Source organism: Leucoraja erinacea, chromosome 5 (assembly GCF_028641065.1).
Source record: "Leucoraja erinacea ecotype New England chromosome 5, Leri_hhj_1, whole genome shotgun sequence".
NCBI classification, from domain to species: domain Eukaryota; kingdom Metazoa; phylum Chordata; class Chondrichthyes; order Rajiformes; family Rajidae; genus Leucoraja; species Leucoraja erinaceus.
The window spans coordinates 25,363,974-25,390,727 of NC_073381.1; the positions used below are offsets into that span (position 1 = coordinate 25,363,974).

A 26,754-nucleotide genomic window follows, 5' to 3' on the forward strand; every position below is an offset into this window, starting at 1 on the left:
TTGCTGAGCCGATTCTTTGGGCAGGCTATATCAACCAGTCAACTTAAAAAAAACTGTCAAACATTGGTAAACAAGAGCAGCAATAAAGTTTATCTGTACGATGGGAGAACAAGCTGAGGATGATTCCTTGCGCACTGCTCTGTGTTCCATCATAAGGTAAGAGGAATTTGAATCTGGTTTTAGTTCCATTCTTAGTTTAAAAACCTGCAATATTACTTTCCAAATGACAGTCCTTGCTCCCAGCTGCTAAAATACAAGGAGCTCAGCAAATCAACTGAGTTATTTCAGTTGCTAAAGATCTGTATCGGAGTGCATGGTAACTCTTAAAATGCTTCGGAATTTTGATCAGTTGAAGAAGCATCAGCTGCGGGCCATTAATTGACCGGTGATAGCCTTAATCTTTTTTCACGACCTGTAGAATTATTTTGCCGACTAATGGAATTTGTTGATCTGATCTCAGATCAGTAAAATGTTATTCTGATTTGCATCATGTAGCTAAATTATTTCTTTTGCCCCATTGCTACTCACTGAACTTTTGAAGTGGAGTGAAAGTTTGTTTTTTGCAGAGCTGTTGTATTGCTTACATTTAGCAGTTATCATTAATCTATTAATGCTGTTTGCTAGCTAGTTGGAGGATATGCTTCTTTTTAAATTCGACATGAATAAAGAATTCCATTGTGCAAGCCATAAGTTGATATGTTAAGGTCAGGGAAAATTCAGAGTAGTTTTTAGCCTCTGGAAATTCCTCACAGACTCTCCTGTGGGACCTACTCTTGGGTGGCGTGGAGCTTCTGTTCATGTTGTGCAGATGCACATAGCATTGGGTAGAGGTCAGTGGGAGGCTTGGGGGAGGGGGGCTGGCTAAATGTGTAACTGGCGGGAACTCTGGTAGATGACATCATCTCTCCAGCCCTTTCTCATGCTGTCACATCTCCCTCCGATGGGGCCATGCACAGGGAGTAAACACAATCATCTATTCCGTAAAGTTGATCGAAAAGATGGGAACAAAGACCCTGACTAAACTGAGCCACAATTTCTTCCTCCAACCACACTTACTATCATAATCCAGAATACCAGGACCTGAGTAATTTCAAACTTGAAAAGCAAAAGCTTGATTGAAGGAATAACCAAAACAATGAGGTTGATTTGGGAGATGGCCACGGGTGGGGAGGGTGAGTTTGGGTGTTTTCAGGAAAATTAAGGAATGCAGAAGATGGAATGGTTTGTTTTATTTTTAATACATAGAGGGTGAAGGCAGAAGAGTAGGGAAGATTCTAACTAATTTGAAGATTCAAACAAGGGGACATGACATGAGAATTAAGGGACTGAAGTTTAGGGGTAACATGAGGGGGAACTTCTTTACTCAAAGAGTGGTAGCTGTGTGGAATGAGCTTCCAGTGAAGGTGGTGGAGGCAGGTTCGTTTTTATCACTTAAAAATAAATTGGATAGTTATATGGATGGGAAGGGAATGGAGGGTTATGGTCTGAGCGCAGATATGGGGACTAGGGGAGATTATGTGTTCGGCACGGACTAGAAGGGTCGAGATGGCCTGTTTCCGTGCTGTAATTGTTATATGTTATTTGGTTATAGAAGGTGGTTTCAGGGTGGTTTTAAACATTGCTGGTACTTAAGGAGTCAAGAATGTGTTTATTTCATCTCAGCACTGTGATGGTTATTTACAAAAGGAATTTCTGCTTTCAGGAGTCAATGAACTTCGTGTGGACATTATGAACAGCGGACTATTTTTACTGGTGTTGCTAATTGGACTGCTGGTCCTGTCCTTGCTCAGATCTGGAGAATCTCAACACATAGCAGATGAATCATGCTCAGTACAAATCCTTGTCCCTGGTCTGAAAGGTATATTCAGTTTGAATCTTTGTGATTTGAAAATTATTGCGGACTGCTTACTATTAACGATGCATATGTTATTATCACATTAAATCATGGTAGTACTATTCTTTGCAACTTATTGGGTGTAAAATATAAATTACTGTATATGGGTTACTCCATGGTACAGCATGGATGGAAATGATCAGAATGCATGTTGAGTGAATCCAATGCCCATTAGTGAACTAAACACAACAGTTCCTCATCTGTGCTGAATTAATTGATCTTGAACAAAACACCAGTGGAATTAGTTAGATTCTGCAGCCCACTTCTGATCACTATCCAATGAGTCCTGCTGAAAGGGGGGTGGATGATGACTAAAATGAATTCAACTGTGAGGCCGTGTGAAATTGAACAGCCTGCTGATATTGGGGTCAGATCCTTGGGCAAGATAATGGAGTTCCATTTGACCAACACGTCAACATCTTCAGGTAAAAGAAAATGGAGGAAGTGGATTAAAATATGCTCCGCTGAAATGTTTATTTAGTGTCATGTTCATGCAACGGTGTAGTACAAAAACATCAAATGCAAATTACAATACTAACAGAAAGGCAAGTTCTGTGTGGAGATGCCTTGTTAGAAACATGGAAAATAGGTGCAGGAGTAGGCCATTCGGCCCTTTGAGCCTGCACCGCCATTCAATATGATCATGGCTGATCATCCAACTCAGTATCCTGTACCTGCCTTCTCTCCATACCCCCTGATCCATTTAGCCACAAGGGCCACATCTAACTCCCTCTTAAATATAGCCAATGAACTGGCCTCAACTACCTTCTGTGGCAGAGAATTCCACAGATTGGCAGATAATTCCACAGATTACAATTGCTTAGTTTAGACCTTCTTGCAGAACTTTAACATTGTCTCAAAGTCCATTATGTGCCTTAAGTAACGTCAGAAGCATGAAGCCTGTTGCAGCCTAGAACTCTGCATGCATATTCAGATATACGAAACAGACTAATGGTATGTGTTCTATGACTGTGCACACATGCTTGACTGGGTGTGAAGTATGTGAAAAGTTTAATTTGCTGGCACAACTAAGAAAGGTCAGATTTTACCCCCAATCCACATATAGTAAGAATTGTCAACATGTCAGCTAAAAGTTGCATTAATGTGTCAAAGAGCAGCACAGTGATATATTCACTTTGATGCTATTGCATTAGCTACCATTAAACTGGCAAATGATTCTGAGATCCTATTAGCTGAGCAGAAGAGTAGAGACAGCTTCTGGCAGTAAATACATAGTTGATAAGGTAGTTATTGCTGTCTTATAATTATTTAAGTATGTGTTACGTAAAACCATTTATTTCGGTCATTCTTTATCTGAATGTTTGCACAATAATTAGAATACAATAAATCAGTACAAGAATCTGAAATCTATTTGGTCATTGAAAATGTCATTGTCCTAGTGATGCTGCAGTTAGTCCAAGAATTACATGGAGATAAAATTGAACACACCTATTCTTTGGATTGCTCTTCTTGTATCTCGTGAATTTGTCAGCTACTTTTGGGTGTTGTTCCATAGTGTCAGCTCGTTCTTTGGTTGGTTCATGGGTGAGCTCGGATGATGTGAGTTACCAGGCTGTTTTTCATGGTGAGGAAGGAGCTTAGCTACAGTCCTCATTTACCAGATTCATAATTATGCAGCTAACATTTACTAAGTGCACTTAAGAGGGCTACTCTTTTTTTCTTAATTCTTGCTCCATTAGCACAAAGAAATGTGCAGACCATAGTAAACTGTGAGACAAGGTGGTGAGCGGGATAGATGATGAAAGGAAATTGACTGTGGTCCAGAAAATGTTACCTGGAGCTATTAAACAACAGATCAAGGGTATTGAATTTTAACATGACCATTGTGCGTTGGAACACATATGTGCATACAGCGTCTGTCAAAAATGTGCAAATATGTTTATTAATTATGTTCATTAAATGCACCCAATTAATGAAAGCTGCTGAATGGTTAATCAACTAATAATTGCACCTTGAGTACAAAGATTATGGAACAAAATGAATGGTTTACCGTGCACTCCATATGGGCAATTGCATTCATGTGGGACATGCTCAACACTTACGATCTAGTCAGTTATGACGTAGTAATTCCAACATGGGTAAATGCAATGGCAGAAATATGTATTTATATATTGCCTTTAAAGCAGTAGATAATTCACAGTATCATTTGACACAACTGCACAAGGGTAAATTCAAACAGATATCCAAAAGCTTGGACAGACGGGTACATTTTAAGGATTATTTTGCACGAGGGATAAGATTTAGAGAGAACATTTACTTCAAAAGATATAAATGCCATATCGTTATATTAACAATATTAATAATGTAGCGAGAAATTTCCTACTTGTTGATTAATTTATCAAATCTTATTTTTCTAAAATTCTTTTATCTAAAGAAAATTGATATTCTTAGTGAGAAGGTGGGTGAGTTTGTATCCCAATGAAAGTTGGAACAGCTTCTCCGTGGCTGGAAGCACTTGTAGGGGTTGTGGAAACCATATTAGAGGTGGAAGGAAAGTGTTTAACACAGAAGGCAGACAACAGTTTTGCATGGTGCTGAGAGCATTGTCTTCAGTTACGCTACATGCACCGTTGGGAAAATAGTCAGCATAATCAAGGACCACTGACATCACGGTCATTCCCTCTTCTCTATTCTACCATTGGGCAGAAGATTTAAAAGCTTGAAAGCCCGTATCACCAGTCAGCTTCTTCCCTGCTGTTATCAGACTCTTGATGGTTTAGGTTTATTATTGTCACATGTACTGACATAGAAACATAGAAATTAGGTGCAGGAGTAGGCCATTCGGCCCTTCGAGCCTGTACCGCCATTCAATATGATCATGGCTGATCATCCAACTCAGTATCCTGTACCTGCCTTCTCTCCATACCCCCTGATCCCTTTAGCCACAAGGGCCACATCTAACTCCCTCTTAAATATAGCTAATGAACTGGCCTCAACTACCTTTTGTGGCAGAGAATTCCACAGATTCACCACTCTCGGTGTGAAAAATGTTTTTCTCATCTCAGTCCTAAAAGATTTCCCCCTTATCCTTATACTGACATATAGTGAGAAGGTTTATTTTGCATGCTATCCAAACTGATCAGATATATCATACATAGATACAATCAGTTCAAACTCAAGTACAATAGATAGAGCAACGGGAAAGATATTGAGTGCAGAATGTTGTTCTCTGCATTGTAGCGCATCAGTTCCTTAGACAAAGTCCGATGCCATTGGTGAAACAAAAGATACACTATCTTATGAAATAACTGTTCAGAAGCCTGATAACAGAAGGGACTGTTCCTGAGTCTGGTGGTGCAAGCTTTCAAGTTTTAGTATCCAAAGCCAGAAGGGAGCAGGGAAAAGAAAGAATGCCCGGGTGGGACAATTCTCTGATTATGATGGCTGCTTTTTCGAGATGGCACGGTACAGATGGAGTTAAAGGTGGGAAATCTGGTCAGTATGACGGCTGGGCTGCATCCACAAATTTGCAATTTATTGTGCCCTTGGGCAGAGCTAATCCTAAACAAAACTGTGATGCATCCCTACAGTATGCATTCTATGCTGCATCTGTAGAAGTTTCTAAGTCACAGGAGACATGCTGAACTATTTCAGTCTCCTAAGGAAGTTGATGCATTGGTGTGCCTTCTTGGCTGTCACATCAATGTGGTTGGTCCATGACAGATCATTGGTAACATTAGTGTCAAGCTACTTTCCACATTCACACCATTGATGCTGACTGGAGCATGTACTCCTCCATGCTTCCTGCAGTCAGTCACCAGCTCCTTCATCTTCTTGACATTGAGGAAGAAGTTATTGGCCTGAATGGACCTCTCATGAGCTAAGGATAGATTCCACTTGACCTTATTTGGGGCTTTGCACTTTTTCTTATCACCACTTTCATGACACCTGCAACCTTCACTCGACTTCCTTTCTCCCTGTGCACAACTTGCTGCACTCATGTATAATATTATTGCACTCGCGTAGAAACAAAGAACCGCAGATGCCGGTTAGTACACAAAAGAACACAAAATGCTGGAGTAACTCAGCGGGTCAGGCAGCATCTATGGAGAATATGGATAGTGACTTTTCAGGGGGTCTTGACCCAAAAAGTCACCTAGCCATGTCCTCCAGAGATATTACCTGACCCGCTGAGTTACTTCAGCACTTTGTGTCCTTTTGAGGATTGCACTTTGCGACGACCTTTTTCACTAACGTGGTACACAGGAAATAATAACCCAATGTAGCAACGCCTACTGGTGCACGCTGGTATCGAACCCGGCGTTCGGAAACCGCGGTCACGTGACTCGATGGGGGCGGCTTGTTTTCGCGTGGTTTTGCTTTCGCGCGGTTAGTTCAGCAATGACCACCGATGTGGCCAGACGTATCTAGAGAACCTGTTTACTGAAAAGTGAATTTTCGAATAAAAGTTTGTTTAAAACTTCAGTTGTCGTTCTTGAGACCACTAAACCAATACCATATAAATTACATGGTAAATGGTAGGGAATTGAAGAATGTAGGTGAACAGAGGGATCTGGGAATAACTGTGCACAGTTCCCTGAAAGTGGAATCTCATGTAGATAGGGTGGTAAAGAAAGCTTTTGGTGTGCTGGCCTTTATAAATCAAAGCATTGAGTATAGAAGTTGGGCTGTAATGTTAAAATTGTACAAGGCATTGGTGAGGCCAATTCTGGAGTATGGTGTACAATTTTGGTCGCCTAATTATAGGAAGGATTTCAACAAAATAGAGAGAGTACAGAGGAGATTTACTAGAATGTTGCCTGGGTTTCAGCAACTAAGTTACAGAGAAAGGTTGAACAAGTTAGGGCTTTATTCTTTGGAGCGTAGAAGGTTAAGGGGGGACTTGATAGAGGTTTTTAAAATGATGAGAGGGATAGACAGAGTTGACGTGGAAAAGCTTTTCCCACTGAGAGTAGGGAAGATTCAAACAAGGGGACATGACTTGAGAATTAAGGGACTGAAGTTTAGGGGTAACATGAGGGGGAACTTCTTTACTCAGAGAGTGGTAGCTGTGTGGAATGAGCTTCCAGTGAAGGTGGTGGAGGCAGGTTCATTTTTATCATTTAAAAATAAATTGGATAGTTATATGGATGGGAAGGGAATGGAAGGTTATGGTCTGAGCGCAGGTATATGGGACTAGGGGAGATTATGTGTTCGGCACGGACTAGAAGGGCCGAGATGGCCTGTTTCCGTGCTGTAATTGTTATATGGTTATATGGTTATCACCTGGGCTGTGATGGAGATGCAGAGGCAGAGCTTAACCACTCTTAGAATATGACATTTAACTGCCCTTTGCAACCACATATTGACTGCCCAAGGTTAGTTAATACTATTCAGTCTTCATTGTAATCCCTTTACATAGCCTGGAAGAGAAATATGGATAACTGAATGGAGAATAAAGCTCTGACCATCCTAGGCAAGATTAACCATCATCAAAGACAATCAGATTCAACCTGACCACCAGAAATAAAGTTCCCTCCACTCTTTCCCCAACCATGTACCTAACCCTATTGGCAATCTCACAAAACAAACCTCCGATCAATCTGACCGTCCCCGTTTACAATTTGTCTCTGTTGGCTTTGTTGTTAACTTCTCCTAGCTGACAATGATCTATTCTACATTTTCCTTGATCTCCATCCCCTTTGCCTCATTTTCCCACCTTGGACTTCCTTATCTCTGTAGCTCCCTCTGCCCTGACTCAGTTTGAAGAAGGGTCTCGACCCGAAACATCACCCATTCCTTCTATCCAGAGATGCTGCCTGTCCCGCTGAGTTACTCCAACAGTTTGTGTCTATCTTCGGTTCAAACCAGCATCTGCAGTTCCTTCCTACTTATTAATTGTTAACATTTGTTAAAATTAACGTTTTCGATCATCGCATCCACTATTTCATTGCTTGAGAATGTCACCCATTTGATTTTTGATCGTTCATCGGAATTCGAGGGGATCCATCTACATATGGATGGTATTATTTCCTGGCTGTTATTCTACTAATGAGGAAGATAACATCAATATTTGCATTCTGTTGCAGGTGAACCTGGGGAAAAAGGGGAGAAAGGAGAACCTGGAAGAATAGGAAAAGTTGGCCCACTTGGACAGTCAGGTAACCAAACTGGGTCTTTTGCATTTACTTTAATATCTGATTCGTATATCTTCTGCATGCCACGCATTGCATACAATATCCACTGTAAAAATTACCAGAACTTGTCCATATATTTATTTTGATGCCAAACTATCCTGCAATAACGTGGTGTTCCATTGTTTCTCACAAAGGAACCAAAAGGAAAAAGGGAAAATGGATGTAATTTTATGCTAGTGATTTTTTAAAATTCCATTTTACTCGTTTCCAATCTGGGATTTAGGTGGAGATGCTTTAGCAAAGAAACTTTAGGTATTTTATTTGCTGCAGAATCGATGAATGTGTCTAAATGCCCAACTAGATTCTAAAAATAAGTTTGATTGAATAAACATATAATTAACAATTGAAGTATTTGTCAAAGTTTTAATTTAATTTTTCTAATATAAATTAAAAATAAGATAATGTCAATAACGACACCTAAATCTGGGCTGGGTAAGAATAAATTCCATCAAGAACTGAGCTTAATTCCAGATCTTAAAAATGCTTTTAGGGTTTCTATTAACATAGAAACATAGAAATTAGGTGCAGGAGTAGGCCATTCGGCCCTTCGAGCCTGCACCGCCATTCAATATGATCATGGCTGATCATCCAACTCAGTATCCCGTACCTGCCTTCTCTCCATACCCCCTGATCCCCTTAGCCACAAGGGCCACATCTAACTCCCTCTTAAATATAGCCAATGAACTGGCCTCAACTACCCTCTGTGGCAGAGAGTTCCAGAGATTCACCACTCTCTGTGTGAAAAAAGTTCTTCTCATCTCGGTTTTAAAGGATTTCCCCCTTATCCTTAAGCTGTGACCCCTTGTCCTGGACTTCCCTAACATCGGGAACAATCTTCCTGCATCTAGCCTGTCCAACCCCTTAAGAATTTTGTAAGTTTCTATAAGATCCCCTCTCATTCTCCTAAATTCTAGAGAGTATAAACCAAGTCTATCCAGTCTTTCCTCATAAGACAGTCCTGACATCCCAGGAATCAGTCTGGTGAACCGTCTCTGCACTCCCTCTATCAACGTGGCAGATGGCACAATGGGCTAAGTGTTCGGCTGGCGACCGGTAGGTAGCCGGTTCGAATCCCGCTTGGAGTGCATACTGTCGTTGTGTCCTTGGGGCAAGACACTTCACCCACCTTTGCCTGTGTGTAATGTAATGTAATTATGTGAAGCACTTTGGGGTCAATGCAAGTTGACTGAAAATGTGCTATATAAATAAGATTATTATTATTAATAATGTACGGCGGCAGGCGCGGGCACACCGCGACGCCCTGTGTCTCCCTTTCAAGGGAGATGCTAAAAATGCATTTCGTTGTCTCTGTACTGTACACTGACAATGACAATAAATTGAATCATTTCATTTCATTTCATTTATATGGCAATAATGTCCTTCCTCAGATTAGGCTATTAAGTATTGACAAAGCTACTTTAAATTCTGGAGAAGTGTGAAAAATTCATTAATGCAAATGAGTCAAAAATGTCTAGAGTTTTAGAGACCCCATCATTGATTTTTTTTAACATATTGACAAGAGGATTTTGTTTTGATTGGCAGATGCTAAAAAATCTCAATAATTATGCAATATTTTTCCCCAAGAGAAGTAACTATCCCCCTCTGTTGAAAAAGAGTTCCATCAGATTTGTCGATGTAAGTTAGCTCATTGAATTGGAAACCCCCCTGGATATGATTGAAAATTATTTTCAATTAAAGCTCTTGCTGGCTGTGAAAGCATAATCTAATCCTATCTGTGTAAGACAGGTTGAAATCAAAGTGTCAGGGAACTAAATATGAAATTCTTGAGTGTGAATGTCAGCTTCATTGAAAACATTTATATTATTTTCTAAACATGAAAACTTGCATTAAAATTCCTGTCACGTTAATGATAGCGAGTCAAAAACATGGGCTGCTCACCCTGTTCAAAGTTAAATGTCGACACATACTTAATATCTATTCTGGCTAGTTCTTCATTGATAGAAAACTTACTTGTACAATATAAAACTTGCTTATGACTTGTTAACATTTACTATTAATGTATATTATATGATGTAAAATGTATAAGCACTTTCATTTTTCAACAATACATGAGCAGCACAAATTTTGGTATTGAAAAGATGACCAGTAACAAGTTTAGTTTATTGTCATGTGTACCGAGGTACAGTGAAAAGCTTTTATTGCGTGCTATCTAGTCAGCAGAAAGACAATACATGATTACAATCGGGCTATTTAGCGTGTAGATGCATGGAAAGGGAATAACGTTTAGTGCAAGGTAAAGCCAACGAAGTCTGATCAATGATAGTCCGAAGATCACCAAAGAGGTAGATAGCAGTTCAGCACTGCTCTCTCGTTGTGGTAGGATGATTCAGTTGCCTAATCGAAGTAAAGCCCCTGTCCCACTGTGCGAGGTAATTCAAGAGTTCTCCCGAGTTGCTCTGATTTGAACTCGGAGAATTACAGTAATGGCCGTTCGTAGGTACTCGGGGCTCTCGTGGACATTTTCCAACATGTTTTTCAACATGTTGCAACATGTTGAAAAATCTTCAGGAGTCTTCCCGGGCTTACCGCGTTTCCCAAGTACCTGCTGTTAGCGATACGAGCCGCTAAGAGATGTCCCCGAGCTCCAATGTATCCGCTACGTACTTTCTACATGCTTCCACGAGTTTGATTTTTTTAAAAAAACTCTGGAGTACTCTTGAATGAATTCCTACAGTGGGACAGGGCTTTATGGACAGATCTGAGAGGCGTTTAAGAAGATTATAGTTAAAGTAAGAAATGGTGCTATGGGGATGGAGATTTACTGTAAGAGTGTGGAGTGATTGTAATATACGTTTGTAGATCTGCTTCTGTGGCTCACACTAATAGTCATCTGGATTGGGTGCCATCTTGGATCAGACTGTTAATTATTGCAACAGTTCAACATTATTTTTCCCGGTTTATGTGTTTTGTTACTTTAACCTGCTGCAAACTTAGTGTAAACAGAATGTAAAGTGTCATGGACACTACCTTTTCTTGACACTTAAATGCGTGTTGGTTATATGAACTCATGGCTAATCTGATTTAATTGATTCAAATGGAGAGAGCGTGTCACCTTTGGAGTTTAATCAGAGCATGTGCGGGGTGTTGCAGGTCGAATGCAAGGGGTATATAGTTAATGGCAAGACCCTTAACAGCAATGATGTATAGAGGGATCCTGAGGTCCGTCCATAACTTGTGTATGGTAGAGACATAAGGGACTAAAGGGCCTGTTCCTGTGCTGTATTGTTCTATGTTTATGCTGCCTGGTTTTTCAATAGTTTTAGTGTCCAGCTGGCATTAACTGTTTTGTTTATTGACTTGAACACTATGGTGAGTGGCCTGCTCCAGTTACAGGCAACCTGTACAATTTAAAGATAGATTGCACCTCTCAAGTAGGAGAAGGATTGTGGGTTGGAGCAGTTGCAAGAAGCGAATCTCACTTGGGGAAACATTGAAAACATTGACACAACATGGGAGACAGTGAGCTTCAAGGTTTTCAGATGTTGCAGTGGAAGCCTTGGTATAGCCAGCCTACAGAACAATTAAGTCCTTCTCAAAGCAGAGTAGGCACACTTAGGCTGTGGAAGAGCACTGCAGAATTCAGTGGCAGGAATCGTCCAAAGCATGTAGAATCAGTCCCTCCAGCGGACCTCGCATCAGAAGTTAATGGCAGTGAACGCATCTTCAAATACCATCGCAACCCCAATGTTACCATTCCAGCACATTACCAATTTGATTCATAGAAATATAGAAAATAGGTGCAGTAGGCCATTCGGCCCTTCAAGCCTGCACTGCCATTCAATATGATCATGGCTGATCATCCAACTCGGTATCCTGTACCTGCCTTCTCTCCATACCCCCTGATCCCTTTAGCCACAAGGGCCACATCTAACTCTCTCTTAAATATAGCCAATGAACTGGCCTCAACTAACTTCTGTGGCAGAGAATTCCACAGATTCACCACTCTCTGTGTAAAAAATGATTTTCTCATCTTGGTCCTAAAAGACCCCTCTTATCCTTAAACTGTGACCCCCTTGTTCTGGATTTCCCCAACATCGGGAATAATCTTCCTGCATCCAGCCTGTCTAACCCCTTAAGAATTTTGTAAGTTTCTATAAGATCCTCCCTCAATCTTCTAAATTATAGCGAGTACAAGCCGAGTCTATCTAGTCTTTGTTCATATGAAAGTCCTGACATCCCAGGAATCAGTCTGGTGAACCTTCTCTGTACTCCCTCTATGGTACGAATGTCTTTCCTCAGATTTGGAGACAAAAACTGTACGCGATACTCCAGGTGTGGTCTCACCAAAAATGATTTTCTTATCTCGGTCCTAAAAGACTTCCCCCCCCTTATCCTTAAACTGTGACCCCTTATTGTGGACTTCCCTAACATCGGGAACAATCCTCCTGCATCTAGCCTGTCCAACCCCTCATGTCCATCATTGGTTGGTCACACAATTGTCAGACTTAGCTGGATTGTGAACATCACACCTGCATCACGGAACGTAACCTCAATACCAGCTTTTCAATCAAGAGAGCAAAAGCCTGCAGATTTGAAGGCACAGGAACAATCGGAAATGGACATAAATCCAGGTCTTGTCACCTGTGTCGAACATAGAACAGTGCCGCACAGAAAAAGGCCCTTGAGCCCAGGAGCAGAAATCACTAGCAAAACATGGGGGGGGGCACAATTTCTTAGCGGCCGCGTGCATGCGCGCACACACACACACACACACATGCACACGCGAGGCTTCGGAGGTTTCGGCCGTGGGCCATGTGGACCAAAGAACATAGAGCTATGATCTTTGCTGTGGACAGTAATATCTGGAGCTGACCTGGTTGGTCTCTGACCCCGAACTCCAGCAACAGCAATTTCGTCCGCCCCGAATCGTGAGGCCCGTTCGCGGGGCCTTTCAGCGACCAGAGCAGCTTAAAATCGGCCAGCGGGGGCTTCAACCAAAGATCTTATAGCAGAGCAAGTTGGGCTACTCCTGCGAAATGCAATGGGCTGACGTGTAGTACGCTATGGAGGGGATCCTGGGCATTTTTCCACGCCCATTTTAGCAACCTGAGCCTACCTGATCCGACCCGAGTCGCAGTAAAACAATGTTGCGGGGCAACAGTTTGTGTGGGTTAGATTCATAAATCTGTCAGTTCATACTTCTTGTCAAGAATAAAATTTGACTTTGGTAATTGTCTTTTTTAATGTTTTTTAAATCATTTCTTTTTAAATGGCTCACAAGCAATGTTTGAGTTGATTTTGTAGTAACCAGAACCGACCCGACTCGCAGGGTAATTGACATTGCGGGGGAACTTTTTGTGTGTGATATAGGGTTAGATTCATAATTCTGTTAGTTCATAATTCTGTTAATTCTTGTTAAAGAATAAAATGTTTATAAACACACATACATAAGCTCAGCCCACAGTGTCCAGTCTGAACATGATGCCAAGTTAAACTAATCTCTCTGTCTGCACATGATCTACTATATCACTCGATTCCCTTCATATCCATGTGCCTATCTAAAAGCCTTTTAAATGCCACTATTATGCTACCTCCACCATTAACCCAGGTACCCACCATTCTCCGTGTGTATTAAAAATAAACTTGGGCCATAAATCTATAAATTTTGCACCTCTCAGTTTAAAGCTATGCTCTCTAGCCTTCAACATTTCCATGCTGGGAAAAGGTTTCTGACTGTCGTAGAATTTTATAGACTTTTATCAGGTCACCCCAGATCTTCGTGAAACCGATCGCTTGGAACTAGCTTAGCAGTGGCGGTGATTAGCTTAGCACACTGAGACCCAATGTGTTGCATCGCTGGTCTCATGACTCATTGTTCCTGGGCTCTGCAGTGGATGCTCAATCACCTGTGGTAGAACACGGTCCCACACGGGAAAAGAAAGGAATTCCTCCACTTCCGTGCTCTGTTGATGTGTGACCATCGGTTGTGAATCATGGAGATGAATTTCCAACATCCAAGCAGCTGTGCATTCTGTTTCACTTTCAGACAGAACATTACCAGCCTGATTTCACCTGGTACAACAATGGAAAGGTTGCTATTGAGCTTGATGATGACTTTGATCTGTGTCTCGCACACGCGTGTGGCCTACATACATCAAAGGTCGCGAGCAATGTAGTGAAGCAGACCATTGATGGCGTATCGAATCCACTGTGTGGACCACTCAAGAGTCAAGAGTATTTAATTGTCATACGTACTGACAATGGACAATGAAATTCTTACTTGCAGTAGTTTAATAGACCTACAAACGCAATAGACACAGCTAAATAGCACTTAAAATAAATCAGTAAATAACAACTGTAATACTAGGCAAAAAAAAAGAAGTCTTTAGTGCACTCAAAGAAACAGTTTATAGAGTTTCATAGTTGGTGAGGCTAGTGTTGTGTAGTGTTCAAGAGCCTGAGGGTTACTTGGAAGAAGCTGTTTTTGAACCTGGTGGTCACGGTTCTTCATCTCCTGTACCGATTTTGCGATGGTAATAGCAAAATAAGCGCATGGCTAGAGTGGTGTGCTTTTTTTTAAATGATATTAGCTCCCTTTTTCAGGCAGCCCCTCCTGCAGATCCCTTCAGTGACGGGAAGGTCAGTGGAATGGAATGGGCATACAACCTTGTAATCTTCTTTGTTTCTGAGTTTTCGAGTTGGAGTCCATTGGACTCTTGCAGTGCTTGACGAAGCAGATATCAGGATGAGTGCATTACGTCACATGACCTTACCATCATGAGATAACAATCGTTGCCACCAGCTTTACACAGAGAGTGGTGAATCTCTGGAACTCTCTGCCACAGAGGGTAGTTGAGGCCAGTTCATTGGCTATATTTAAGAGGGAGTTTGATGTGGCCCTTGTGGCTAAGGGGATTAGGGGGTATGGAGAGAAGACAGGTACGGGATACTGAATTGGATGATCAGCCATGATCATATTGAATGGCGGTGCAGGCTCGAAGGGCCGAATGGCCTACTCCTCCAACTAATTTCTATGTTTCCATGTTTACAGCAATCAGGAGTGGAAGTACAGGGGTGGAAGTGGAAGCAGTAAGGATAGCTCAAGAACCACCAGTTGTCACACAGCATGGCACTGGCCCTTCCGCCCACATAACCTATGCCAATCCATTTACATTATTGTGTTAGGTCCAAATATCAAGGGGCATCGATCTGAGAAAAAGATGGAATTGACATGTATGTCAGCCATGATACAACTGAATAGCAAGTAAGTAAGTTTATTGGCCAAGTATTCACATACAAGGAATTTGCCTTGGTGCTCTGCCCACAAGTAGTGTCAGAAATTAATCTGTTATCAATTCCATCTCTCTCACTGCTTGTAAAAGTCAAGGAGAAAATTGCACACTGCTTATTTGTAACTAAACAAAATCTGAATTGATTGAAATGAAGATGACTAATTCTAGTGTAACTTTGTGCACTGAGACCCCTAGAGCTATGCCAGGGGGAGATTCGTCTCCTGTTAGGGTCTCCCATGCTGGGTAGAGGCGAGACGAAGAGTGACACTACTGGGCGTGATGGACTTCCTGGGCTATCGACAGATGCTAGGATGAATGAAGAATCTTTAGAATATTTTGGCCAAACACCATATCCAACCAAGATCTCCTTGCTCAATGCCGACAAGAGACCATGGACACCATCATCATGAGAAGGTGCTTGAACTGGATTGGTCATATACTGACAAGAGAACCAGACAACATCCCAAGAATAGCCCTGCACTGGACACTGGAAGGGAAAAGGAAAAGAGGGAGACCCAAAACCACCTGGCATTGAACTGTAGAGGAGGAAATTAAAACAATGGACCTGACCTGGGGTAGTGTCCAGAAGCTAGTCCAGAACAGACAGGAGTGGAGGACCTTTGTTGTTGCCCTACATGCCAGGAGGCATAATAGGCAGTAAGTAAGTAAGTACGTTTGTGTACTGAATAACTAAGAATCCAAGATAGACACAAAATGCTGGAGTAACTCAGGGTCAGGCAGCATCTCTGGAGAAAAAAGATGGGCAACGTTTCGGGTCAGAACCCTTCTTCAGACTCATCCTTTTTCTCCAGAGCTGCCTGACCCGCTGAGTTACTCTGACATTTTGTGTCCATCTTTGGTATAAACCAGTATAATAAGGTAGTTCCTTTCTACACAGACTATGAATCCAATGCACTTATATAAAAGTTGGGATATTTAAATCTGCTTGCGGCCTGGATAATCAGCAAATCATTTTTCAGTGACTTTGGAACTCAGAAAAAGTGAACTATTTCCCACAAGCTGTGCCTCTTTGTTTGTACCTCCCAAGCAGTCGAACCGCCACTGCGTGTCATTTGATCATAAATTAACCTTGAAATGTCATTAGCTCACCAGCTACAACATGCGCTTGTTTAAGAGACCACTGCTTGTAAGTGGTCTGGCACTGTGCTTCAAATAAAGGACAGGAGGTCACCACTAGCATAGCCAGAGAACATATCTAATGACTAGCTGCTTATTCCATGTGTTTATAAGTATTTGTATTTATGGATCAAATGTCAGTTTTTTAAATTATTTCTGTTTAAATCTGTGGACCTCCAAAGTTTTGGAACAAAAGTTCAAACCTCAGCTATAGCTACGTTTTAGCAGAAGTGTTGAGGCAGATCTAGCAGTATGACAGTCATTAACTCGCTTTCTATAAAGCATGAGAACACTGTTGCAGTGTGTTCAGCCATTTCAAAGCGCTCTGAGTCCCCATCAACTCCAGTTTCTTCTACGCTAATGTTCCAAGATTCACTACCTAATGCAGATATAGTTTAGAGATACAGCACGGGAACAGGCCCTTTGGCCCATTGAGTCTGTGCCGAACAACGATCACTCCATAAACTAGCGTTATCCTAGACACTAGGGACAATTTACAATTTTTACCAAACACAATTAACCTAAAAACCTGTACATCTTTGGAGTGTGAGGAAACCGGAGCACCTGGAGAGAACCCATGTGGTCACAGACAGAACATACAGACCACACCCGTTGTCAGGATCGAACCCGGGACTCTGGAACTATAAGGCAGCAACTCTACTGTTGTGCCACTGTGCCACCACTAATTGCTTGAATATTTTTTAGACAAGTTGCAGAGGTTAATTGGCTGGATTCTCCACATCTGCCATTATGATAGAAGGAAAATAACAGCTTGGCAATGAATGCCACTCATATTCTTTTTTAATTGGTGTTGGTTAAAACCATGTAAGGGAAAAAGCTTAGTCCAAAAAGTGACTGCTGCTAATTTTTAGTCAAATTAATCTACAACACATGGATAATTTCTAGAAACCGCCACCTTCAGTTTTGCAAAGTGCCTTTTTTACGAATACCTATCTAACTGGTCATGCTTCTGTGCATACATGACATAATTCTAGGGGTGCTGCTGATGAGGCTTGTAGATTTATGGATCAAATTTATTTATACTACTTGAAGTGTTTTTGTTTACATGTAAGATCAAAATAAACAGTAGGCGGCGCGACTCTCGTCAGCAGCGGCCTCTGCAGCCCGTCTGCGTTTTTATTATTTTTTTGTCTATGTTTTTATATAGTTTTTGTTATTTTTTGTTGGGGTATGTGTGTGGGGGGGGGGGGGGGGGGGGGGGGGGGGGGGGGGGGGGGGGGGGTGGGAGGGAGGGGGGGTAACTTTTAAATCTCTCCCTGCACGGGAGACCCAACCTTTTCTTTGTAGGGTCTCCGTTGTCGTTGGGGCTGCAACGAAGAATGGCCTCCAACAGGAAGACCGGGGGCTCTGGTGCTGACTACTCACCTCACCGTCGCAGAGCTGGCCGAGTCCAGAGCGGGTGGAGCGGTGGTGGAGCGCTGCTGCCGCCCGACCTCCGGGGATTCGGAGGCTGCAACTGCGGGTCTGGCGGACGGCGGCACCGGGAGCCCGCGGGTCCCTGGAGGGAGACGCTTTTCAGGGCTCCCGCAACGGCGACTTCTCCCGCCCGAGTTGCGGGGTCGAAGAGCACCTGGAGCGGGGCCTTACAGCACCGCCCCGTGCGGCTTGGAATGGCCGCGGGACTCTGCGAGCGCACGCCGGGGGCTCTAACATCAAGAACCCGGTGTGCGACCTTGCATCACCCGGCGTGGCTTTAATGGCCGCGGGACAATCGCCATCGCCAGTCGGGGGCTTTGACTTTGACTCTGACATCGGGGAGGGAGAGTGCAGTGGAGAGATAAGTTTTTTTTGGCCTTCCATCACAGCAATGTGATGGATGTTTATGTAAATTATGTTGTGTCTTGGGTCTATTTGTTTGTAATGTATGGCTGCAGAAACGTCATTTTATTTGGACCTCAAGGGGTCCAAATGACAAATAAATTGTATCTTGTATCTTATCTATCTATCTTTGTTCATATTTCCTAGTAAAAAACGAACAGTAAATATACTCTTGATAATCACAGACATTTCCGATTTTTGTTTGGAGGGGGTGTAGAAATGAGTCCCTTGAAATGGGAAAGATTGTGTTGAATACTCTCTGATTTTTTTTTTCTTCTTCTAGGACCTATGGGAGAAAAAGGCTCAAAAGGCATGATGGGTCGTTATGGAAAAGTGGGCCCGGCTGGGTTAAAAGGTATTTTTTATTCATTTCAAGGTCACAGGCACAAAATCTAGCTGAATACCTGATTGTAAATTTGTCTCTGCCAACCAACATGATTTTCTTCAATGCAATTTACTCAAATTATATTTTTCTTAGTGTTTAAGAAAAACTGCAGATGCTTGAAAATCGAAGGTACACAAAAAAGCTGGAGAAACTCAGCGGGTGCAGCAGCAGCTATGGAGCGAAGGAAATAGGCAACGTTTTGGGCCGAAACCCTTCTTCAGACGGGTTCTGAAGTCTGAAGAAGGGTTTCGGTCCGAAACGTTGCCTATTTCCTTCGCTGCATAGATGTTGCTGCACCCACTGAGTTTCTCCAGCTTTTTTGTGTACCTTATATTTTTCTCACATTAGGTCATTTATTTATTTCCATCAAAATGACAATTTTCAACTCCGCTGCAACCCGTCCCAATTATTTAACTTTTCTTTTGCTCCTAGTCTGACCAGATTAGGTGAAAGTAATGTGTAACCATAAATACTGAATCTGATATGTTTTGTCTTCGGAGTGCAATGATGACATTGAGATTTTTGGATGTACAGACCAGATTAAGCCTAGGATTTGAACCAGGACGAGTTGATCTCAAGTTCAGGGAGAAGCAGGCGGTTAAAGGGTGTTAAAGTTTCATCTTGGTGCAAGAAGCAAAATGGAAAAATGAGCGCTAGGTGAAAGTCTGTTGAGTAGATGATTGGGTTCAGATGTGATGGGTTCCCGATGGAATTCCTTGACATTTGTTTTGTAAATTATTATTGTACTATTGAGGCACCTCGGGTATCCTGATACCATGAATAAGCATATTTACTGAAATATGTACCTTGTCATTCTTCACAGGATGTTTCCCTTGTAATATGCCTATTTAAGTGAACAAAGGTACCACATCATTTATGTTTTATTTATTAATTTGTGTGTTGCCAGAATCTAAGTGTGTGTGATGTTGTTGCAAGCAACATTTTTGTTGTACCTCTCCCTCACCATACACGTGGTTCTGACAATAAACTTGACTTGAGGACAAAATGATATCTTCAGATGCAGCAAACCTGGAAGATCTGAAATAGTTAGACTAGGATGCACAGATCTAAGATATGCAATAGACCAGTGCTGCAAATGAAGAAGGCCTTTTCTGCACCGTGTCTGCATCTAATATGATACTAAGGTAAAATAATCTTAGAGGCCTGCACAAAATCCATATCCATCCATTCCCTGTAATTTGTCCTTAGCTTTATATAAATCTTGGGTTTCATACAAAACTTTGATGTTACACGTAAATCTATTGTTCAAAAATGAAAGCGTGACAATGGGTCATTTTCTAACACTAAGGAGCCAGAAAAATTCAATTTCATGCGGCTAAACACCACTACTGGTGAGACAGTTTATCCAATGCTCAGTATTATAAATATGGACAAAACTTTACAATGATTAAAGTTCACAAAAGGAAATTTACTCAGAAAGTGAAAATGTGACATCATAGATATTTTATCCGTTTTATCATCGTTTAAATTCAAGCTGTGATCACACCTTTGCACAGGCATTAATCTGAAGAGCTGTGTTATGGGTGAGAAGTGATTTAACAAAAAAAAGTGCTTCTATTGACAAGAGGTCTCACTTCAGATTAGAAATTTGATACGTTCAAACCTTATGATAATAATAATAATAATACATTTTATTTATGGGCGCCTTTCAAGAGTCTCAAGGACACCTTACAAAAATTTAGCAGGTAGAGGAAAAACATGTAAGGGGAATGAAATAAATAGTAGAGACATGACTAGTACACAAAGTAAAGACAGAATACAATTCAAAACACAATATTTTTAATTATTTATGTTTTCATTACTAGGAAGCAAAGGGGACGCTGGCGATTTAGGCCTAAAAGGAGAAGCTGGTGATCCAGGTAGGGTTATCATATCTTCTCGTGGGTTTAGCCCACATTCTGTTATTCTGTTGCCTTAATTCTTTGGCTGAATACTTTCTTGTACAATCTCCTCAGGCTTACCCTGTGAATGTGGCCAGCTGAGAAAGGTAATTGGAGAAATGGACATCCTGGTGACAAAGCTAACACATGAACTCAATTTCATTAAAAATGGTAAGTTTGATCAATTAAGTTAAGAATTTTTTTTTACCCTCAGGGGTGTTTGGAAACTCTCGCAACATTTAAGACGCATCTAGATGAGCATGACGTGCCATGCTATAGAAACCTAGACAAGATCTTAGACTCCTGCAGCATGGAAACAGACTCCTCAGTCCATCTTGTCCTTGCCCACAAAATTAGCATGTTGAGCTGGTCCCATTTGCCAGCATTTGGCCCACAGCCCTCTAAACACTGCCTATCCATATATCTGTTCAAATATTTTTTTAAGATCGTAACTGTATCCATGCTGCAGGAGCCTAAGATCTTGCCCTCTAAACACTGCCTATTCATATATCAGTTCAAATATTTTTAAAGATCGTAACTGTATCCACTTCAACTGTTTCCTCTGGTAGCTCAATCCAGATACCAACTACACACTGTGTGAAAATATTGCTCTTGAGGTTCATTATATGGGCCATTCTTTGCAAAGTGAACCAAATTTCAAACACGTGACCAGATGGTCATCACACAAAGTAATACATTAAAAATATATTGTAAGAGCTTAGTCTTATTCATTGCTATTTTCCTACCAGCAGAACTATACTGTTAATGTTCTAGCTTTCTAGCTTTCTAATGTTCTAACATTCTAGCTTTTTAAAATTCAGAGTTTGTAAGTTAAAACTGAGTTATGAAAAAAATGCTTCCATGTGATGTCACACACGTGACCAGTCATATTTGACCTCTGCCCCTAAACAAACATTGATAGCATAACATAACATTTTTACTTGATAAACCGGAAAAAATATGAATCATATATAGCACAAAACAATATACCTGTATATTCCACAATTTTTCATATTTTTGGTCACACGCGTGACTAAGAATGGGCCATATATCTCTTCCCTATCACCTTAAGCCTATGGCCTCTGGTTTTGGATTCCTCTGACTTGGGGGTAACAGGCTATGAGTGTTTACTTTATCCATTCCTCTGATGATCTTCTTCACCTCAATAAGGTCAATGAAAGATAATAAGCAGGTTTGGCATTCCGAATAAAATTGAATAAAATAAAATTGTACATTCCAGCATTTGCTTACATCACCTGAGTTACTGCCCCTTATTCCAGGGCATTCAATAGTTGATTAAAGTTCATAAACCTGTACAATTCTCACAATTAGAACATAGAATAGTAGTGCAGAGGGACATGTCCTTTGGTCCCCATTGTCCATGTCGACCATGATGCCAAGTTAAAATATTAATGTCTGCCTGCATGTGATCCAAATCCCTCCATTCCCTGCACATCCATGTGCCAATCCTGTATTCTGCAACAATCCAAATGTTCAGACATTTTGCACCTGACACATCTATTTACAACTGACAAAAGACTTGTACCACTATTCTAATAACTCGCTCCTTGTAAATTATTTTCTCTCCAACCTTTAATGCATTGAAGGGTTCAATATCGTGCTTAGGATTCTTACTCTAGACATGTGATGGGAACATTGCCATTTGACCATGATATTTTCAGGGACCTCTGCTGGCCACATGTGGGCAGCAATATACAAGGCTGCACCTTAAGCTCTGAAATTGTTGCACAGCTCAGCTAGCCGTTTAAATCAATATTGACATCTGTATATTCCATTGCAGGGACAAAGTGGCTTGAAAAAGATACCCTGGTTTTTAAACTTGATTTATAAATGAAATAATGAATAGCAAATAAAATAGCATGGGTAAACTGTATGCCATATGCTAAAACTAACATATGTGACAGTTTTGTCACTAGATTATAGGATGTGATAGCACTGGAATAGGTGCAGAGGAGGCGCGAAGATATTGCCAAAGCTTGTGAATTATAGTTATAAGAATTCAAAGGCTTGTCTAAATTTTGGGGGCTTTTTTGGAATAGAGACCTCTGAGATTATGACAGGGATGTACAAAGTGAGCAGGGGAAACGTACTTCCTTTTGCAGAAAGGTCAATAACCAGGGAACACAAAATAATCTACAGAAAAATTCAAAGGGAATGAAGGAGAGCTATTTTGCACCCATGTGTACTTGGGGTTTGGAAGGGTAGTGGAGATGGTAACTTTCTTTACACTTAAAGGTTATGAAGGGGAGCTGGGGAATGGAGACCATTTCATAATTTGATTCAGTATTGGTTGGCATGTTTATGATGGGCCGAGTAACTCCCGCCTGTGCTGCACTTTTCCTGGGATTCTATATGCCGTTGTCATTCCCTGATCCATCCACAATTAAAATTATGCAGCATATGAAGGTCTAGATTTATTGCAGAGAAAGAAACGTCGGAAATGTATTGAAATCTTTTGATATTTTCTTCCAGCAGCAATTTGTATGCAGACATTATAACATGGGGTTGTTCACGTAATATTAATTTTAATGGGGAAATATGAGGCTTTGTAAAGCTGTTAATGTCTTATTAAATATAACAGAAATCAAAGTGCTCACTTTTCAGCACTGCCCTCCCCTGCAGCTGTTGCTGGAGTACGAGAGGTAGAGAATAAGATTTACCTGCTGGTGAAGGAAGAGAAAAGATACACTGATGCCCATGAGTATTGTCGTGACCGAGGAGGACTTCTCATAATGCCGAAAGATGAGGCAACTAATAGCCTCATTGCATCTTATATCAGCGAAGCAGGGCTCAGCAGAGTGTTCATTGGTATTAATGACCTGGAGGAGGAAGGTCGCTTCATCTTTGCAGATGGATCACCCTTGCTGATCTTCAACAAGTGGCGGAACGGAGAACCGAACAATGCCTACGATGAAGAAGATTGTGCAGAAATGGTATCCTCTGGAGGGTGGAATGACGTGGCCTGTCATATTACAATGTATTTTGTCTGTGAATTTGACAAAGATGTACCTTAAATCAGCCGGCTCCTGAATGTAGCATATTATTCCGTGCCTGCAATGGATAAATCTGTGTTAGTTTTAAAAGTCTATGATACCTCAACGGAGAATGATTACAACCACCAGAGTTTTAGTTTCAATTTTATTTTTCACTGTTATTAGATTTCGAGCATGACTAAATATATAATTTTTTAGCAGAAGATTGTGTCCTTCTTTATCCTTACTGAAAAGAAGATTGAAGATTACTTGGACTTTATATCTAAAGACGAAGGGTTCTAGAATGTGCGGTAATAAAATTAGGGAGGTGTGTATAACCAGAGACCAATCTGAGATCAATTGTTTCACAGTATTGCATTAAGAAAAATTAACACTTTTTCAGTACCTAAATTTATTTTTCGTTCTATATAATGGTTTGAACTTTTTGATTGATTATTGAATACTGTGAAGATAAGCTTATTAGCTTTGAGTTGCCAAAACCCTGAATCTCCACGCCACGAACTCCTAAATCTTGGGTAACTGGTCTGAAATTACAGAGTTTTAGTTTAGTTTATTATTGTCAACTGCAACAAGGTACAGTGAAAGGCTTTATTGTTACATTAGCAAGCCAAAACATAGTCTAGGCAACTGTTTTGCCGAACACTTGCGCTTTGTCCACCAAGGCCTGTTGGATCTCCTGCTTGATGACCACTTCCTTCACTCACCTTCCCATTGCCATACCCACCTTTCTGTCCTTGGCCTCCTCCATTGGCAGAGTGAGGTCGTACGCAAACTAGAAGAGCAGCATCTCGCATTCCACACGGGTAGCTGACAATCCAACTGTATGAACATTGGATTCTACACATTCTCTACTTGTCTTGATGCTTTGTGGCAAGAATGGGCATGAGCCACAGGAAGAGCAGAATAATATAAGGGCTGAATTTTACAGGAGGCATGGACCTTCAATGGAGAATTGGGGAGGTGGGGTGGGGACACAAGGACATAGAGATCTGGGCACATGTGTGAATAGTTCATTGGAAATGACAGGGCAGATTGAGAAAGTGGTTAAGAAAAGGAAACTGGATCATGGACTTTATGGCAAAAATAGAGAGCAGGAAACACTGATTCAGCCACATTGATAGTTGAATTCAGGTCTGGGCAGCGCACTGCATGAGAGATGTGAAAGTTTCAGAGGGAGTACAGAAGGGATTTACAAATGATGGCAGTAGTGATGGGACTTAGTTATGTGGAGAGCGTGGACAGGATGGGATAATTTTTCTTAGCCCAGAAGTGGCATGTGGAGACCTGAGTGAGGTATTTACAATTATGATGGGAATGGACAGAGTAGATAAAAACTATTCCCATTTATAGAGGGTTCAAAAACTAGGATGTGGAATGAAGATGTGTAAAAGAAAACAAATGGAATGAAGAAAATGTATTTGAAATAACGACTGGCTTAGGTTGGCAATGCAGCACCAGGGAGTAGTGAAAGCAGATTCAAGTGTAACATTGAAAAGGGAGTGGAGTGTACGCATGTGCGGGGCCTTTCCAGAGTGTGCGCATGTACGTGGTCTCGAGCCCATGAGGCCTGCGGAATCAGCGATATTTTCCTGACGCATTGAAGTTATGGATTACAGAAATTAGTTGCTTAAATTGTTGTGAGGCAAATGAAACTTTTACGGTACTGGTAATTTACTTAAACTTTATTTAAGCTTTAAGCAACTCTACTGTATTGTCCATTAGAATTTCACAGTTGAATGAGACAAAATGGGCAAGGTAGAATGAATTCAAAAGAAACATGTACTGAATGCTGTAATAAACTAAAATATACTTTCTTCCATGTGTACTTATTTTAAAAATGGAAATAAAATATTCTTTTTATTGTTATACTTTGTGGAAATATTTGATTTGATTTTACACCGTATAAAAATTACCATTATGTGTTCCAGAATGCAACATTGTCTCACATTAGTAACACCTTTACATTCCTCTGTGTTCACTAACAAACATTCTTCACTTATCTTTGTTTAAGAAGGAACTGCAGATGCTGGAAAATCGAAGGTAGAAAAAAAAGCTGGAGAAACTCAGCGGGTGCAGCAGCATCTATGGAGCGAAAGAAATAGGCAACGTTTCGGGCTGAAGAAAGGTTTCGGCCCGAAACGTTGCCTATTTCCTTCGCTCCATAGATGCTGCTGCACCCGCTGAGTTTCTCCAGCTTCTTTTTGTGTACCTTCACTTATCTTTGATGGGTTGATTTTTTATTTTTCCACCTGTTGGGTGTGGTATCCTCAATACCACCCTTACTTTAATTAAACTATATGCAATCTACCACTGCTAAAGCTGCCACCAAGATTATATCCAGTTTTCTGTTGATATTTCCAGCAACCATTTGCTATTTCTGTTTATTCTGGTTAAAGGGAGAGTTGGCTAGTGGGAGGACAGTGGCATTTGAAGAAGAGTCACAGACACTGCTAGAATTTCTCTGTAGAAAGTGTGTTCATATTGCTTTGTCCCCCGCTGGTGCCTCTGGCTTTATTTTTCCCACCCTGCTCTCCATTCCGAATCCCAAGGCCGACACAATTCATTCAGTATTCAGTATTTCTTTAATATCATTTTCACTGAGTACTCGCATATACAGAGGAAACGAAAACACATTGCTCGATCGGTTTCCATTCAGTGTATAAATAAAAAAAATAAAAAAAGGATAAATACATAGAGCTTTAAAAACAAATTAAAATTACCATGTTTAAAACAGAAAGTAGGCCTAAAATTAACAATATAATAAAAACAGACATTCTGATCGACAGTGGCTTTGGCTTTTACAGTGGCTTTACTTTGGCAGGTGCCCAACTGTCAAAGTATGGGCGGGGTTGGATGTGTTGGTGAGCGATATTTTGGGAGGGGACAAAGTCCGTTAATCAGTCTTATTGCCTGTGGGAAGAAGCTGAGGAGCATCCTGCTGGTTTTGCAGCTGATGCTCCTGTACCTCTTCCCAGATGGCAGAATGGAGAAGATGTGGTGTGATGGGTGGTAGGGGTCCTGGATGATGGAGATGGCTCTACTGATGCTCCTCTTCTTGTATATCTCCAGCAGGAAAGGGAGTGGGGCACCAATAATCCTGCTGGCTGTCTTCACTATCCTGTTTAGTTGATATTGTTCGTAAGCCTTGCAGCTCCCGAACCAGGAAGTGATGC

At 41.1% G+C, this 26,754-nt stretch overlaps 1 protein-coding gene across 4 annotated transcripts; it reads left to right on the forward strand.

The window, feature by feature from the left end:
* On the forward strand, window positions 1–25,447 carry colec11 (collectin sub-family member 11). Of its 4 annotated transcripts, none has more exons than XM_055635264.1 (7): window positions 1–156; window positions 1,703–1,858; window positions 7,945–8,016; window positions 18,565–18,636; window positions 20,493–20,546; window positions 20,643–20,738; window positions 23,193–25,447. In XM_055635264.1, exons 2-7 carry the CDS (start codon window positions 1,729–1,731, stop codon window positions 23,600–23,602), a joined length of 834 nt encoding a protein of 277 aa, XP_055491239.1. In that variant the 5' UTR covers window positions 1–156; window positions 1,703–1,728; the 3' UTR covers window positions 23,603–25,447. The 4 variants fall into 4 exon arrangements, with proteins under 4 accessions (XP_055491239.1, XP_055491237.1, XP_055491240.1 ...); XM_055635262.1 differs by lacking the exon at window positions 1–156 and adding an exon at window positions 956–1,172; XM_055635265.1 differs by lacking the exon at window positions 1–156 and adding an exon at window positions 957–1,140.
* Window positions 25,448–26,754: the final 1,307 nt, after the last annotated feature.

What these genes read in the sequence shown, in the direction of transcription:
- colec11 (XM_055635262.1), top strand. Translation starts at nt 1,136, where the DNA reads ATGAGGTTGATTTGGGAGATGGCCACGGGTGGGGAGG. An exon ending in CCTTGTCCCTGGTCTGAAAG is followed by an intron (nt 1,859 to 7,944) that starts GTATATTCAGTT and finishes ATTCTGTTGCAG; the next exon opens with GTGAACCTGGGGAAAAAGGG. An exon ending in ACTCAATTTCATTAAAAATG is followed by an intron (nt 20,739 to 23,192) that starts GTAAGTTTGATC and finishes CTCACTTTTCAG; the next exon opens with CACTGCCCTCCCCTGCAGCT.